The sequence below is a fragment of the Diabrotica virgifera genome, chromosome 5, assembly GCF_917563875.1.
Source record: "Diabrotica virgifera virgifera chromosome 5, PGI_DIABVI_V3a".
Classification (NCBI taxonomy): domain Eukaryota; kingdom Metazoa; phylum Arthropoda; class Insecta; order Coleoptera; family Chrysomelidae; genus Diabrotica; species Diabrotica virgifera.
In genome coordinates, this window is record NC_065447.1 from 256,211,510 (window position 1) to 256,229,094 (window position 17,585).

At 33.9% G+C, this 17,585-nt stretch overlaps 1 protein-coding gene across 6 annotated transcripts in view; it reads right to left on the bottom strand.

Annotated features, from left to right (window-relative positions):
* Nucleotides 1–459: 459 nt before the first annotated feature.
* LOC114326122 (ral GTPase-activating protein subunit beta) overlaps nt 460–17,585 on the bottom strand; it is a 65,701-nt gene continuing 48,575 nt past the window's right edge. For all 6 annotated transcript variants that reach the window (XM_028274361.2, XM_050651149.1, XM_050651148.1 and 3 more), the window contains 6 exons: nt 11,587–11,821; nt 10,411–10,660; nt 9,230–9,436; nt 5,811–5,981; nt 5,489–5,738; nt 460–647 (listed from right to left, as the gene is read on the bottom strand). In XM_028274361.2, coding sequence (XP_028130162.2) covers nt 536–647; nt 5,489–5,738; nt 5,811–5,981; nt 9,230–9,436; nt 10,411–10,660; nt 11,587–11,821 — 1,225 coding nt within the window. In that variant the 3' untranslated portion in view covers nt 460–535. The remainder of the gene's footprint in view (nt 648–5,488; nt 5,739–5,810; nt 5,982–9,229; nt 9,437–10,410; nt 10,661–11,586; nt 11,822–17,585) is intronic.

Here is a 17,585-nt window from a genome sequence, read left to right on the forward strand (position 1 = left end):
AATATAAACGAAGCAGAGGAAGACCACAAATGAGATGGGCAGATGATGTCAAGAAGCACGTTGGCTCTAGGTGGATAACTGTAGCGACAGACAGAGAAGAATGGAAAAGGATTGGGGAGGCCTATGTCCAAAGATGGACCGAAGAAGGCTAATTAGATAGAGATATTAGATAATATAAAAAATTAAAGTAACTGATGAAATTATCACCATAGCCAATTTACTTAAAAAAATCAAGAAGTAGACATATTCGATGGACCCGACATGGTCATGAGCCAGTCAACGTTGTGACCGCCAACCTGATCAAGCTGGCCAAATTGCATAAAGCAATGCCAATAACCAAGCAAGCAACTGATGAAATATAATGACAGAATAAAAATATTAACTAGGAAAAAAGAGATCAGCTGAACAGGAAGATAAAACAAGTTTTTGAACATTTTTTAATAATATTTAACTACAAAATTATGGTATATAATAAATATGCTTTTAATACTTTTAACAATAAATAATAAATATTTATATAAATTAACTAAGTAACTTAAGTACTACTAAATAAATATGTCAATAATTCGGGTTTGCTCATTTCCCTTTTATATTTCTGGACAATTTCTTGGATTTTCAATCTTCTTCGAAGGTGTGGCGGTTGATAACTGAAACAAAAACATGTTTAACATTTTAAGCACAAATATTCAGAATACAGTAAGCGCCACGCTACTAGACACATGGCTAAGGTACCCAATTGCTATGCTTATGGGCTAATCCGGTACGTTCTCAGATGTGACTCGATACTGTCAAGAAACTATTCAAAATAATTGTTTTTCCATACAAAAAATACATTAATTAATAGTATTGTTATAGTTTGTCCGCTATAACTTTTCCCATGCGTCACGATTCATTTTCAAACAAATTAAGTCAAAACATAAAGTGAAACGTACGCCGATGTGTGTAGTATACAGGGTGTTTCATTAATAATTGTCCATATAGTAACTGGAGAAACCTTAGCACAAAATACGAAGATATAACCTAAAACACTTAAATAAAATGTGGTTCCTTACCGAGTTACAGTATGTTTTATCTAAAAATTTAAAAATTATTTTTGCTCAGCATTTTAAAACTATTCAACGTATTCTTTTCATACTGGGCAGAAAGTGCGACTACTAGAGACCCTACTAAATTATGAAAAAAAAAAAAACGTTTCTAGCTACTACCAGAGGCGTACGACAGGGGATGATGAATGGTTGATCCTTCTCAAATTTTACGCCACTGGAGGAATTACTATTTTAGTGCCATTTTTAGATTCTCCAATACTTTCTACGTAAATAATATACTCTTCATTGGTAAGGATAATAAAGTCATTAGTTTTCTCATATTTGAAGTTACATATGAAACGGCACAGTTATTTTAATTAATTTATAATCTGATTCATATTATGATTAAAATTTAAAAATTATGTGTACCCAGTACTTTAAAACTATTTGGCGTATTCTTATCATGCTTGACAGAAAGTGTAGGTACTGTACACCCTACTAAATTAAGATAAATAAACGTTTCTAGCTACTACCAGAGGCGTACGACAGGAGATAGTGGCTGGTTGACAATTCCCAATTTCTACGCCACTGACGAAATTGCTATTTTAGTGTAATTTTTTGATGCTGCAATACTTTTTATGTAAATAATATATTCTTCATTCGTAACGATAAAATGGTTAGTTTTCGAGATATTTGAAGTTAAAAATGAAGCGATACACTGATCAAAATAACCGTGTCGTTTCATTTTTAACTTCAAAGATCTCGAAAATTAATGACTTTATCGTTACGAATGAAGAGTATATTATTTTCATAGAAAGTATTAGAGAATTAAAAAATTGAACTAAAATAGCAATGTCGCCAGTGGCGTAGAATTTGGAAAGGGTCAACCATTCACTTTCCCCCGTCGTACGCCTCTGGTAGTAGCCAGAAACGTTTGTTTAACATAATTTAGTAGTTTGTACAGTACCTATACTTTCTGTCAAGTATGAAAAGGATACGTCGAATAGTCTTAAAATGCTGAGCAAAAATAGTTTTAGAATTTTTAGATAAAACACCCTGTAACTCAGTAAGGAACCACATTTTATTTAAGTATTTTAGGTTAAATCTTCGGTTAAATCACAGGTTTCGAAACTTATTAGTCTCTCATCAGGAGGCACATATGCTGCTCTCTCTGGAAAATGGTTATTCATTTTTTTTTCTCCAGTTACTATATCAATTATTAATGAAACACACTGTCTAGTATACAATATACAAAATGTATATACACATCGAGGTTAGTTTCACTTTATATTTTGACTTAATTTGTTTGAAAATGAATCGTGACGCATGGGAAAAGTTAGAGCGGACGAACACTACTCTGCTTTAAAATAACTTTATTCAAACACCAAGAATATTACAATACTTTAAAACTTTTAGAACTTTAACAAAATGACAATTATAAAATACAGCTGATCTATTATTTGTCAACTTTCTATGTTAATATTCAGTTTCTATCAACGAACTGTCAACACTGATGGAATCGCCCATCGAGATAGGACTGAGGATTGAGATAGGACTCCTTCCTATCTCGATAGAATCGCCATTAAGTGAATTTAATGGCGCCAGGATGAGATATAAGAAAATCAGGTAAAGGAGGGAAGATAATCGCCATCTTTCGTAAACAAACAAATTGACAGTGCTAGTCAGGTACGTCAGGGTTGCCAGATTGGGGTATTTTCCCACAATTTTGGGGTAATTTGAAACCGTATAGGGGAACTTCTCTAAGCAGAAATGGTTGGGAGATTTTTTGGGGTGAAAATTATGGATGATTTTAAGGGGTCAATTAAATTTGCGAATGTACACATGGAAATGTATATTACACTCTCATATAATCAAAGAAGATAGGACCTATGAATTATTTCCAGGGCCCTCTGTTGATAAGTAGTATAATTTTTGTTTACTGTTCTCTACATTTGACTACTAATTTATTAAAATGCGGCAAAAATTTAAAGTTGGATGATTTGAGGGATTTTCAGTTTCTAAGTGGGGGATTTATAAAATCACATCTGGCAACTCTGGTTGTAGTTGTAGCAAATTTTACCTGACAAATTCTCTGTCTCTCTAGGACCTCTCTCTTGTATGTTGGCGCCAATCTCGCTTCACTGTTTGAATGGGACGGGGCCATTCCATCAGTGTTGATAGTTCATTGGTTTCTATACATTTTCTGACGTTCTAAACGTCACTAGACATAAAAATAAACATTGCAACAAGTGAAGGTTCCAGGACTGTAATAGCTCAATATTCCTATGTATCTAGTAGAGTGGCGGTTACTGTATAATTACTATTTCCTATGAAACCATTTTTCAAAACAGTTATTGCATTTCTAGAAAATTTAGATCCAAAAGAGTTAACAATTGAATTGACAAAGAAAAAACTTGGAAAAAGGTGGAAAGAAAAAAGGCATCTTCATCCAGTACTACAAATTATGAAAAACCAGCAGTGTCTTCCATGAAACCACAGAATAACTAACCACACAGAAGCGAATCTCAGGCCCAAAACGCTAACATAATTTTCATGCGCATGCGTCACGTAACTGGTGCAACCTCACTTTTGCGACTGACAGTGGCAGTTGTTTAAAGTTAAATTTTATATTTATATATGTTTTATTTTATAGTTTAGTTAAATTTTATATTTCATATTTAATTAATACCTACTTGTCAAAAATATCACATAATTTGGAATGGTCTATTCCTTAGAACATCAAGTTCTATTCTGTAAATGGTGCACAAGGTCAAATATTTCGGTCCCAACAAAATCAATGGAAACGACACGACAGTCAGATTAGTTTCTGTGTGGTTAGTTATTCTGTGATGAAACCATAGTTTGTTATAGATTTCACAAGTCAGGGCATATGTAAAATGATTGTAGGGTGAATGCAGAGACATATAAGAAAGAACGTATCACAAAATTATACTTTATATCTAAAACAATAAAGCTCCTGGTCCCGGAGGTATTCCAATTGAACTCATTAAGCACAGCACGACACAGGCAAAAGAAATTTTAGTTGAAATATTCAACGGATGCCTTTCAGGCAATAGTGGCGTGCCCTCTGAGTGGAAAAACTCCATAACTACCCCTATATACAAAAAGGGTGGTAGAAAAAATTGTAAAAATTACAGAGGCATTAGTGTGACCAGCTCAGTTGGAAGACTGTACGGACGAATAATAAAGAAACGGATAGAAAAGGAGTGGCAAGATTCCGAAGAACAAAGTGGATTTAGGGCAGGTAGATCATGCACAGATAACATTTTCTGCATAAGGCAATTACTAGAAAAACGTTCTGCTAGAAATCTAGAAACTCACATGGTATTTGTAGACTTAAAAAAAGCATACGATACCGTTCCCAGAGGAAAAATGTTTGAGGTATTACAACAAACCACTTTAAATAGAAAATACATCCAAACAATAAAAGATCTCTATGCTAATGCAACAACAGCAATTAAAATTGGAACAAAACTTTCAAATACCTTTGAAACTTCGAAAGGCCTTTTGCAGGGATGCTGTCTGTCGCCCACTTTATTTAAAATTTACCTTACACATGTGTTAAAATATTGGACTAGGAAATGCCAAACAATGGGGATACCAGTAGGAGATTCTTATTTGTATACGTTGCTATTTGCTGACGACCAAGTTGTGATTGCTGCTGATAAAGATGACGCCAGTTACATGATTAGAAAATTGAAAGAGGAGTACCAAAAATGGGGTTTGGAAATGAGCATGGAGAAAACTGAATACCTTGTAGTCGGAGGTGATACTGAAGACTTAGAATTAGAAGGGGAATACATAAAAGGATGTGATGAATTTAAATATCTAGGTTCAATTTTTGACAAAAACTCCACATGCGATCAAGATATAGAATATCGAATAAGCCAAGGAAGAAAAGCTATAAAACAGCTAAATGGCATTTGGTGGAGTACAGGACTGCAAAATCAGACAAAGAAAAAAATCTACCAAACTATCGTGGAAGGAATTGTCCTGTACAACTCGGAAGTGTGGGAAGTAAAAGACCGACAAAATAAAAGACTTCAAGCTTTAGAAATGGACGCGCTTAGAAGAACCTGCAGAATATCTAAACTGCAGCATATCCCAAACGAAGAAATAAAAGAAAGAATGGAAGTAGAAAAGGATATTATAGACAGAATAGAACAAAAAAGATTAATATGGTACGGGAATGTCCAGAGAATGGGACCAACAAGATGGCCCAAGAAAATGATCCAGTATGTACCACCCGAGAGAAGAAAAAGAGGCAGACCGAAGAGAACATGGATACAAGATGTAGAGAAAGCAATGAACAGTAGACAACTCAACGAGGAAGATATTCGTGACCGAAAAGCATGGCGAATAGGATGCGGGAAACGGCGAATGCTGTAGAACACCCGATATATATATATATATATATATATATATATATCTAAAACCCTTACCTATCTGAGTCCAGCCTTCTTCTTCTAGCCATATTCATCGCAGTATGTCGAACTAGCGGTCCTAAAGCTCTTCTGCTAACAACCATACCGTCTACTAGAGGAGAAGCTAGTCCAACTCTGCCTGTAGGACCTTGCAGATGAACCCTCAACAAGCCCGTAGATAATATGTGCAGAAAAATCACTAAAACGTCACTAGTTTTTTGGTTGGTTCCTTTTTCTAGACCGGTGTTCATGGAATTGAGAAGATCACCTACAAAAAATAAAAATATATTAGTAGAAATTTCTAAAATGACATTTTGTATTTCATAAACAAATTTCTTACTTATCGGTAAAGTTAGATGATCCTCGAAACTCTCCAACCATACAACCATTATTTTTGTGTTAGTGTGAGGGTGCAATATGGACTTGTGTGACATCCTCTTTGGTGGAACTGGTTGTTTGTCCAAGTCCAAACTCAACGCTCTTTTATCAGTCCAAGGCTTATCACTCCAAGCTAAAAAATTTAAACAGTATTCTTTATTTTAATGAAATGAAAAAAGTATCAAGGAAGTAGGACATTCATCTCTTATTTAGTGACCTAACAACAGCATACCACCTAGTTCTTGAGGCAGTCATCAGAAAAATCGATGAAACCGGCCATATAAACACCAAAACAGTACAAATTGCTGCATATGCAGACGATATAGCTATCGTTAATAGGAACAAGCCACGAGTAATGGAAGCGTTCAAAAAAATTGATCCCAAAGCGCAAAAAGAATGTGTGTGTACTTTGTAGGCACGTAAGAAGTTATACTTCTATTATATAATTTCAACGAAATAAATATACTTAACAGTTACAATACAAAAAATTAACAATAATTACCAAAAAATTAAACAATGCCAAATATTAAAAAAAAAAAAAAGAAAAAAGTATGAATCGTCCGGCCTATCAATGCTTTACCAACCAGGCCATCAAGGCGCATGTTACTGACGTTTCAGATATACATAATTACACATCACGGTGACAAGTGAAATATAAAAATAGATGTTTTATTATTTCAAGGAAGACAAATCCAAAGACACAAAATTATAATAAATAATACATTTACTAAAAAACACTAATATATTATTTTAATGGCTTATTTGCGCTGATACATAATTTGAAAGATTAGCAACTAAACGTCATACTGTCTGTGTGCGCATGCGCGCAGATTTATGAAAAATTTTACTCTCAATCGCGCCTAAAGAAGTATAACTTCAAAAATGAGGCTTAAAATAAACGAAGTACATGACCGTTAAAGGAACACCTGACAAAGAAAATACGGTATGCTTTTTCTCATGAGGATCTTTCAGTGCGTCACAGTTTTTCGATTTCTTTCTAACGCATTAAATTGCATGTGACAGAAAAAACGCACGTCGGTGATTACATTTCGTCGGTGACATTTATAACATTTATTCTAGTTGTCAATAGATGGCGCTATAGTCGAAAAAAAATTATTTACGAATTATATAATATATCTACGAATATAATCTGTTCAATTTATAAGACTATACAAATCAAAGAAAATACCATTTTATAAATGCAATAAACACAATTGATTTGTTTTTATGCCAAATTGCAAATAAAATGTGACAACTGTCAGATTTAACTAAAATGTCATGTCACTAAAATGTATATTATCACGGACTTACCTTTTTTTCTATAATTTGTGACGCACTGAAAAATGCTCATGAAAAGAAGCATATGCGGCAAAATAAACAGTACTGAAATTCGTATGCCTCAAATTTGTATGTGTCATGTGCCGAAACGTATTGAGTGGTTTCTGAACGTTGTTATAACGTTTGTCAATATCATGTTAATGTTAGATACTTCAGGATGGTTTTCAGTTTTGCAGAAAATTTTTTTATAATGGAGTACTATTTTCGGCCATACGGAAAATGTCACGAAAATGGTCCAAGCTTAAAATCAACAGTGGTTTCAGCAGGACAAGATAAGCTGTCACACTGCCAGAGAGTCTCTTCGAATACTGTGTGATCATTTTTGCAACTTCCACTCACCAGAACTAACGCCACCAGATGCGTACACATGGGGAATGCTGAAGGGGTCATCGTTTGCCATTTCGGAATTAAGGACTAAAATTAAAGATTTTTTTCGTGCCAGAGGTAGTGGCGGATCTAGAAATTTACCTTGGAAGGGGAAATTTGCTTAAGGGGGGAATTTCCAATGAAAAACCAACCAAAAGACATAAAAAAGATAAACTCAGATTACATAAAAGACATACATAATAACTTATTGGGACCGTGCAAGTTCGGCAAAGCGACCTCTATTTCTACGCTCTGTACTTTTATTCGCGCTTTTAATTATATTGGCCAATTATATTAGTCCTGGTTGCTGGATAATTGTCAAGACCATAGTCCAAAAAAATAATACGAAGAAAAAATAAGATGTAGGTTATGTTTAGCAAACGTAAACAATTGTATGTAGTAAATAAAATCAGTTATTAAAATGCAGTACTGCAAGCAAAATACAATTAATTAAATTTACCTTTATATAATAATTGCATATCATATCAATATTGTGGAGCAATATATAATTTTTCTGCGTCAATGACAGAAGGTATGAAATATACGTCAATTTGACAATTTCAATTGACAATATGAATTATTTAAGATAGTTGCAATATTTCTCCGCGACTCGCGCAGGGTCGTTTCTCGTTTCCCTTTCCAAGTACTTGCACACCGCGAATAGGTATTAAGTTCCCTTAATTTTCCTAACTAGCGTGTTTATTGGGTTGAATTTGTCTTTCTGTGGTTTCGGTTTCATGTGAGCTAATATATTTTTATGTTTGACCAATTTTTTTCTTTAACCCGCCATTACACGCGCTATGAGGGAATCCCTCATCATATTTGTTTATAACCAATGAAATTGTGTAAACTAATACGATAACCTTAAGCACCCAGGAATGCTTTTAGCATGGTTCATGAGAGGGTATGAAAAAGTTATAGAATATTTCAGGCGGTCAGTGTGCTGTGTGATAGTTGAAAGAAGAGACATCCCTCTTCAAGTGAGGGAATTCCTCACTGCGCGTGCAATCACGTTTCTGTTATCTCAAAGAAACTTTTAGGTTTTTATTTAATATTTAGGTAGGTTTAATTCAAATATTATTGTTTGGATTAGGTTAGGAACAGTGGCACACCGAGCGGGGGGTTTGTGGGTTAAAATCCCACCCAGAGCATATAGAAATATATATAAAAGAAAGAAGGAAAATTTAACTTGTCTTTCACAAATAATACAAAAAACTTTCGGTGCCCAAGCTAACCCCCCTCCCCCTAAAGCTTGTTGCGCTAAATGCGCCGTAAAGCTTGTTTGTACATAATTGGTCCAACCTTAGGCAAGTTTACTCCACTGTTATGAAATTTTGACACTACTGACATATATTAAATTTTGACACTATTGGCAGTTCATACGTTAATTAAGTTATATCGGCGATTTTTTGTGTTTTCTGCGTTATTCCTTTAATTTTTAGATTTTTAGTGAGCTTTTATATAAAAAACAGTTGTTTTAGAACTCTTTAGCGACGTATTAGTATAGTATAATATTTATGGATTACCGTCGAAGGCGGACATGATCAACCAAAACAGAAATGTATTTGGTGATTTTTCTAGTGAAATTATTGGGTGTGAATCTGTCTTTTGAGTTTACTCCTCCTGGTTTAAAAACAGGATATAAATAATTTTGACACTTAACATTATTATACTTACATGAAAGGTTGGTTGAGTTAAAACTTGATTGTTCAGACGTTACTTCTATTGGTTTGCACTGAGATGGAATGACGAAAGCGATTTCAGAGCAGGCGTCAGCCCAATACAACACGTGACTTGAACCGTCGTATAATTTCTGTTTCTTGGTACACTCGTGCTCAGTCACAGGCGCTATTTTCCAGCTGGTAGAAACATGGCCGGTCCAACCTGGTTTTTAAAAATTAATATATTATATTCCTTCAACATTTTACTTGTTCTCGTGGTACAACACTATTCATATAGTTTAAGCATTTCTATGGATTAAATAGAATAGAAAAGGCTAGAGCAAATTTTAACAAAATGAGAAAAGTGCTCTGCACAAGAGATTTGAAGTTGGAGCTAAGAGTTAGGTTGGCTAGGTGCTACGTTTTCTTGACTTTGATTTATGGAAGGAAAGCTTGGACCTTGAATGCGGAAACAATGAAAAAACTACAATCGTTCGAGCTGTGGGTGTACAGAATACAGAAGAATTCTGAAAATATCGTGGACAGAACACGTCTCAAACAAAGAGGTTCTGAGAAAGATGAATAAAGAAATGGAAGTCTTAAATACCATTAAAACAAGAAAATTATATATATACCATTAATACAAGAATATCTCGGACATATTACACGTGGAGAGAGATACAACTTACTCCAATTGATTATGCAGGGAAAGATTCAAGGAAAAAGAAGCATGGGAAGACGCAGAATATCGTGGCTGCGTGAGAGAATGGTACGGATGTACATCAAATGAACTTTTCAGAGCAGCCGTCTCTAAAGTCCGAATCGCTATGATGATTGCCGACCTCCGTCGCAGAGAAGTCACTTAAAGAAGAAGAAGATGGATTAAATGTAATAAATAAAGCAAGAAAACACCAACAATGTGATGTCTTTCTTGCAGGATAGAGGTGGCTATTAAAATAAATGACCAATACTTAAATCATTTGATTATACACTAAATAATAAGTAGTCAATACAGTTTATAGTGTCAGTAACAACAGTAATAGTCAAATGAGATGGATATTCAGTATACTAAGCCTCCGGTATAAGTCAAAATTCTGATGATGGCTCCAGAAAAAAGGTCGAAATCTCGTCGCAACAAAATTCAACTACATCCAAGAAGCACTATACTAGCATAAACAATAATCAAGATGTACTGACCTGGATGACTGCTAACTTCAACGGGCCACCCCAAAGTGTGGATGAACTCCGAAAAATACGGAGACAACTCGTGTTCATTCAAGACGTTGCTTACTATGTCCTGAGCGTGGTTCTGCTGCGATTTTACGTAGAACACGTGTACGGTATCGCATGTTCGTGGACTCATGTTGTCTAACAGGGAGAGATCGTTGCAAAAATCATTTGCGCTACTGTCTATGACTGCTAAATGACCATTTTCTTCTTGTCCGTTCTAAAAAAAAAGAAACATGCCGTGGTTTACAGAAGGCACTGTTATATAAACAATAAAAATGTTATTACTATGCTAAATTTGCCGTTATTTGCTGAAAATATATTATTATATGAAATAAGTATATTCAAATGTAAAACCTAGGCCGTGTATTCTGTGGCATATACGAATACAAGGCCTTTTAGAAAAACAAGAACTGTCATTGATTTTGAAGGGGTTTGAGTTTAAGTTTAAGAATCTATGGTTACGTTTTATGAGTAAACTATGTACTTTTTATGGAAAAGCAAACAATACAAAAGTAGATAAAGTGAAGTGGTTTTCTTTCGATCGGCCAGCTCCGTTCCTTCTTGCTAGTATCTACTTTTTAGATCGAATGTAGAGAAGTAACAAGACCCGGAGTGAATACAATGTATTGCCTATTCTGATCATCCTTCTTTGCAAATTTTACAGGTGAAGGCAATCGACTATTTGATGGTTCAATGACCCTTTGTTGGAGGTACCTCTAATAACCCCTTTGACTTCGTCTCCTTTTGCAAACAGACGTATTCTTGGTATTTGTCATTGGAATGGACATTTCCGTTGTTGATTTTATGGGTTAGTACGCTTGTTTTGCCTTTATCCTTTTCATCCCTGGCCCAAAGGTCTTAAAATTCTATCAGCATATACCTCCATCCCTCCCTACAGTATCCATCAAGTCTGGTCATTAAAATTTGCTCGCTAAGTGCGAGGCCCCATTAGACAGTGTCTTCATAAGAAGGAATTCTTCACTTTCAACTATGATCATCTTTTTCAAGCAATTAACGAACGTATCTACCATTATCTCGTCTGGAATATTGTCAGAAGCTTCTGAGGAAGCCAATCACATTAAGTAAGATGTTATGTAAATATCAAGTTTTACATTAGATAGAGAATTATGCGAACACACTTACCTCTGCTTCGTCTAAAGAGAGCAATCCAAAATGAGACAAAAACAAGCGGGCCGTCTGAAATTCGTGGCATACTGGAGGAGGTGCATAATCTGATAAATTATCGTGTACTTGTGATTGGTGTATATTATTCTCCACTGAGGCTTGGCGATTGACAAGCTGCTGTATCACGTCAATTTCCTTCTTAATGTTTTCGTCTTCGGATAATACTGATTCTAATGATGGAATGGATAAGTCTCTAAGAAAAAGAAACACCGATATAGCATTGTTATTCATTCATTTTTTCATTAGACCACAAACACTAATATGTCATTATGTGGTTCTAACATATGGCCAGACAGGCGACAATTTATTAGATCTGGTGTTTTTAAAACTGCAAAGGCATTTTACCTGAAATAGGGATATATTTCGTTTCTTAAAACTTAACAGGCCTTTCTATGCATATGGTTTGTATATTAGGAACGAAACACATGTGAATTTTAAATGACCCATATTATTTCGTTTAGAAAGGAAAGTTAACATTTAAAATTAGTAATTAAAAAAATAGTAAAATAGTAACTGAAGCGTGTCGTCACAGTTTTACACCGAATGAAAAAGAGCACAGAAATAACAAAAACAATAAAAATTTGAAGGCTACAATATTTTGGCCATGTAATGAGACATCCAGTGGAGAGGTAAACTTTCTAAACCTTAATATAGAGCAAGATCCTGGAGGAAGCTCTAAAAAGCTTCCTGGCTCCGAAATTTCCGAGAATGGTATCAAGAGACATCCACTAAGCTGTTTCAAGCTGCCGTAAACAAAGTTATTATTGCCAATATTATCGCCAAGAAGAAAGAAGGCGTGTTTAAATTGCAACCCATTTACTTCTCTTCTTCTGTTTATGTAGACATGACTCCGTCTGTTTTTCAATGTGCCTCCAGTAAGTTATCATTCCATCTTTTAGTCCTGTCGCCAGGGGGGGTACAACGGCCTCGTTAATTCAGATGGACTTACCCAAGTTTTTTTTATGTATTTTGACCCGTAGAACACGAATTTTTTGGGTAACAGTCGATCCGGATGTCGATAAGATTGTTATAGACAAAGAAGTTGAGGAATCAAAAAACAGCGATTTTTCCCAAAACAAAACAATATTTTGTATTTTTTGGGTAATTTTAAGCAAAAAATGTGTTTACAAGTTTTTTCGTAGGATGCATAGTTTTTGAGATAAACGCCGTTGAACTTTCCAAAATTCGAAAATTTTGAATTTTTGAACCCGAATAACTTTTGAATAAAAAATAAAATAACAATTCTGCTTGCAGAATTGGAAAGCTCAAGTTAAATTACACCGGTTTTGATTATTTTCATTGCTGCAAATAAATTATTTTATTGTTAAACAAAGCTCTAAACACATAGTGTTTCAGCGTTTCGACGCGTGTCCGCTATGAATTCTACGTAGAAACTGCCTGTTTGCAAGTGCTTGACTTGTTCTCTACGTGGTCGCGTTAAGTAGAACACGAATTTTTTGGGTAACAGTTGATTCGGATGTAGATAAGATTGTTATAGACAAAGAACTTGAGGAATTACATAACAGCGATATTTCGCAAAACCAAACAATTTTTTGTATTTTTTGAGTCATTCGAAGCAAAAAATGTTCTTACAAGTTTTTTCGTTGGATGCATAGTCTTCGAGATAAACGCGGTTGGACTTTCAAAAAATCGAAAAATTGCAATTTTTGAACCCGAATAATTTTTGACTAAAAAATAAAACAGAAATTCTCCTGGCAGAATTGAAAATTTCAAGTCAAATTATACTGGTTTTGATTATTTGCATTGCTAAGAAATAATTTTTTTATTGTTAAACGAAGCTATAAACAAATAGTGTTTTAGCGTTTTACGTGTGCCCACTATGCAAGCTACGAAGAAATTGCCTGTTTTCAGGCACTTTTAAATTGGAGATGCATTGAAAACATCAGTGAATTCAATTGTCGAGTAAGTAATTTTTATTTCTTAATAAAAAACAAAAAACAAAAATAATTACTGTTTATTTGTGCAAATATTTTTTTTCATGCAAGCACAAAAGGTGCAGCAAAGTATTTTCAACCTGCGGCAGTTACATCTTGGACCGCAAACTGAACAGTTACAACCAGCTGGTAACTTTTCAGCTGGAGGAATCAAAATATGTACTTTCTGTGGCATTAATAAATTATCGTCCATAAAAAATCCATATGATGTCGGATCTAATTCATCCATAGCTGAATTTAAAACATTTGTCTGAATGTGTACAACATAAAAAGCTCTTAAAATGTGAAGTTTAATTGAATTGGAAGTGGGTGGCAAATTTTCTATTACTGAATTTTTGTGTTTATAAATCCAAACTCTTAATTCATCGAATGAGGTACAATTGCAGTCTACAGTCTTGGTAATGTTAACTAAAAATTTTTCTGCATTCTTCGTGCATTTTTCTATACTAAATGGAGAACAGTCTGTAAAATAATTGATAAATTAAATATATGAAAGAATCATTTGTAACATAATTGGTAAAAAGTAAGTATATCTACATAGTACATATATATATACCTCTTGCAAAATTTTGTAAATATTGGGTGGGATTTTCTTTTAAAGCTCTAGCTTCTGTGCCCACTTTACTAGTATAATCACCTCCTGTGAGGTGATGCCAACTACCAACAATGCAATGCCTGGTAATGCATGTACCTATAAACGAGTTTAAACAAGTGAAAATTGTTTACATATTAGGTTTGTTCTAGTATGTAATTTTGTATGGTTTTACACGAGATGCTTTCAGTACATCTCATATTTAAAATCAAACGTAGCGCGACCACGTAGAGAACAAGTCAAGAACTTGCAAAACTACAGGCAGTTTCTAGGTAGCATGCATAGCGGACACGCGTCGAAACGCTGAAACACTATGTGTTTAGAGCTTTGTTTAACAATAAAATAATTTATTTGCAGCAATGAAAATAATCAAAACCGGTGTAATTTAACTTGAACTTTCCAATTCTGCAAGCAGAATTGTTATTTTATTTTTTATTCAAAAGTTATTCGGGTTCAAAAATTCAAAATTTTCGAATTTTGGAAAGTTCAACGGCGTTTATCTCAAAAACTATGCATCCTACGAAAAAACTTGTAAACACATTTTTTGCTTAAAATTACCCAAAAAATACAAAATATCGTTTTGTTTTGGGAAAAATCGCTGTTATTTGATTCCTCAACTTCTTTGTCTATAACAATCTTATCGACATCCGGATCGACTGTTACCCAAAAAATTCGTGTTCTACGGGTCAAAATACATAAAAAAAACTTGGGTAAGTCCATCTGAATTAACGAGGCCGTTGTACCCCCCTGGCGACAGGACTATTTTTCGTGGTCTTCAAACTGATCGTCTTCCTATTGGGGAACCGTCTCTCGCCGTCCTTACTACTCTATTTGTTGTCATTCGGCTTATGTGGTCATTCCATTCTACTCTTCTGTTTTTCACCCAGTTATTAATGTTGTCCACCTTGCACATCTCCGTCGTATATCTGCACTTCTAGCTCTATCCCATAGTGTTTTACCATCAATTTTTCGAAGCGTTTTCATCTCTTCTGTTTCTAGCATTATTTTTGTCCTTTCTGTATTAGGTCGTGTTTCTGCAGCGTATGTCATTATTGGTCTGATGACTGTTTTGTAAATTCTACCTTTCACTTCTTTTCCGATATTTTTATTTCTCCATATTGTTTCATTCAGGCAATCTGCGGCTCTGTTTGCTTTATTTACCTGATCTTCCACTTCTGTTTCGAGCTTTCCGTAGCTACAGTTGAGACCGCGAGTCTTTATCCATGCGTCATTAATACCTGGCGAGATAAAACACATACTTTTTATCTAGCATCATTCTTTTCCACGCATGAAACTAATGACAAACCAGCTGCCGCCTGTTATAGTCGGCTCGCTAAACTTAGACACAACTGGCTAGTGATTTTAGTAGGTATTTTTTTGCCAATTTTGCCAAAATTGGCAAAATTACTAATTTTATTTAGTAATTATTAAGTATTTAGTAATTATTTTTGCCAATTTTACCAAATTGGCAAAATTACTTACTAAAATCACTAGCCAGTTGTGTCTGAGTTCAGCGAACGGACTATATTAAGTAAAAACACATGTTATTTTTATGAACGATCTAGACTCTTTGCATTGAAAAGAGATAGGTACAAAGAAAGACGATTGGAGATGTTTTCACATATTTTAAGTACCATTTCTGACGTTTTGTCAGTTTTTTGAATTTTTTGCTGTTATTTTGTCGAATTTTTGCATTTTGAAGTTTATTATAGTATACAAACAGTTATTTTCACAACTAATTTTATATTGGAGTTAGAAATTTTATGATAAGTTTATGTTATTTTATGATAAATTTTGACAATGTACAAATAACCTCATTGTTGACAAAGTTAAGGAATGCTTGTGTTTAATGTTCCGCCAAAGTGAATAACATAACAAAAAGAAAATATGTTATCGATTTTTTTTATAAATTGTTTATTTATTTATTAATCAATGATAATAAAAGCATTTATTAAGCTACTTCAAATGTAGCTGTAATTATGCACCAAAATTTTAAAGCAAAACTTAAATTTGACATTATATTTATTTGATAACGTCAAATTTTATACTATAACCCGTGATCGGAATAATACACACTTTCTGTCACTTACTGTTGCGTTTAGTAAATTTCTAACTTATTTCGTATGCTTTAAATGATGACGCACGGGTAAAGACTCGGGGATTCAACTGTAGATAGTGTGACGCCTAAATATTTAAACTCCATGACTTGTTCTATTATTTGACCCTCCAGCACTAATTTACACATTATTAAATTTGCTGTTATAACCAGGCATTTAGCCTTTTTTGGGGAAATTAATATGTTACATTTAGGGCCGGTTGTTCGAACGCTAATCAACAATGATCATTATCAAATAATTAATTACAATTCTGAGACTATAATCAATTAATATAACAATAATTATTAACATAATTAATAATAAATCTCATAATTATTGTAATTAATTATGTTTTCAGCAACCCAAACAAAGTTGACATTGACAGTTTTGGTGACAGTAATTAAATATTTAATAATGATCATTGTTGATTAGCGTTCGAACAACCGGCCCTTAATATGTTATATTGAATTGGTGCAGCATACGTTGTAAATCATCTTCACTTTGAGAGATTAGTATTGCGTCGTCTGCATAGCAGATTATCTAGTTGTTTTTCTCCCATTTGGTATCCTTTTTTTGTTCTTACTTTTTTTATTATTTCATCCACGATCAGGTTGAACAATAGAGGACTTAGGGAGTCTCCCTGTCTTATCCCATTGCCAGCTTCAATTGGGTCAGTATACGTAATAAAATATTTGCTCGCCATTTTCTCGAACTATTTGTAGCATCTTAGGGATTATTTTATCACATGCTACCACTAATAGGTACATGGTCTGAGAGAATATTAATGATTATTCTGGGAGATAGCAAAATGGAATTGGTATTTACAGATGTTTAAGGCTCTAATGAGCAGAAGATAAAAAAAATTGCAAATTTTATTCATGACTATTGGGAAGCACTCTAACCCAGTGGTGTAGTAATTTTTAAATAAAAAATCGTAAATAAAAATGGTATTCCCTATACCTAAATGCCATAATTTCGGTTATTGCTACATTTATTAAAAGAAAAAAAATTAAACAATTTATAAAAATTATTTTTTTCGGCCCGGGTAGACAATGTTTTAGGTTCTTTAGATCATTGGGGACAAAAAAGGTTTTTGTAATTTTTCTCTTAATCGTTTTCGAGTTATAAACAATTTAAAACTGAAAAAACGAAAAATGACCATTTTCAAGGTTCAAAAACACAAGTAAAAAAAAATAATTGTTGAAATTACAAACTACATAAATTCAAGACCGAACCTTCTTCTATCAGATACCTATAAGAATATTTGGCACGTTTTATTCTAAAATATTGTTTTTTTAATTATTAATGAAGCGC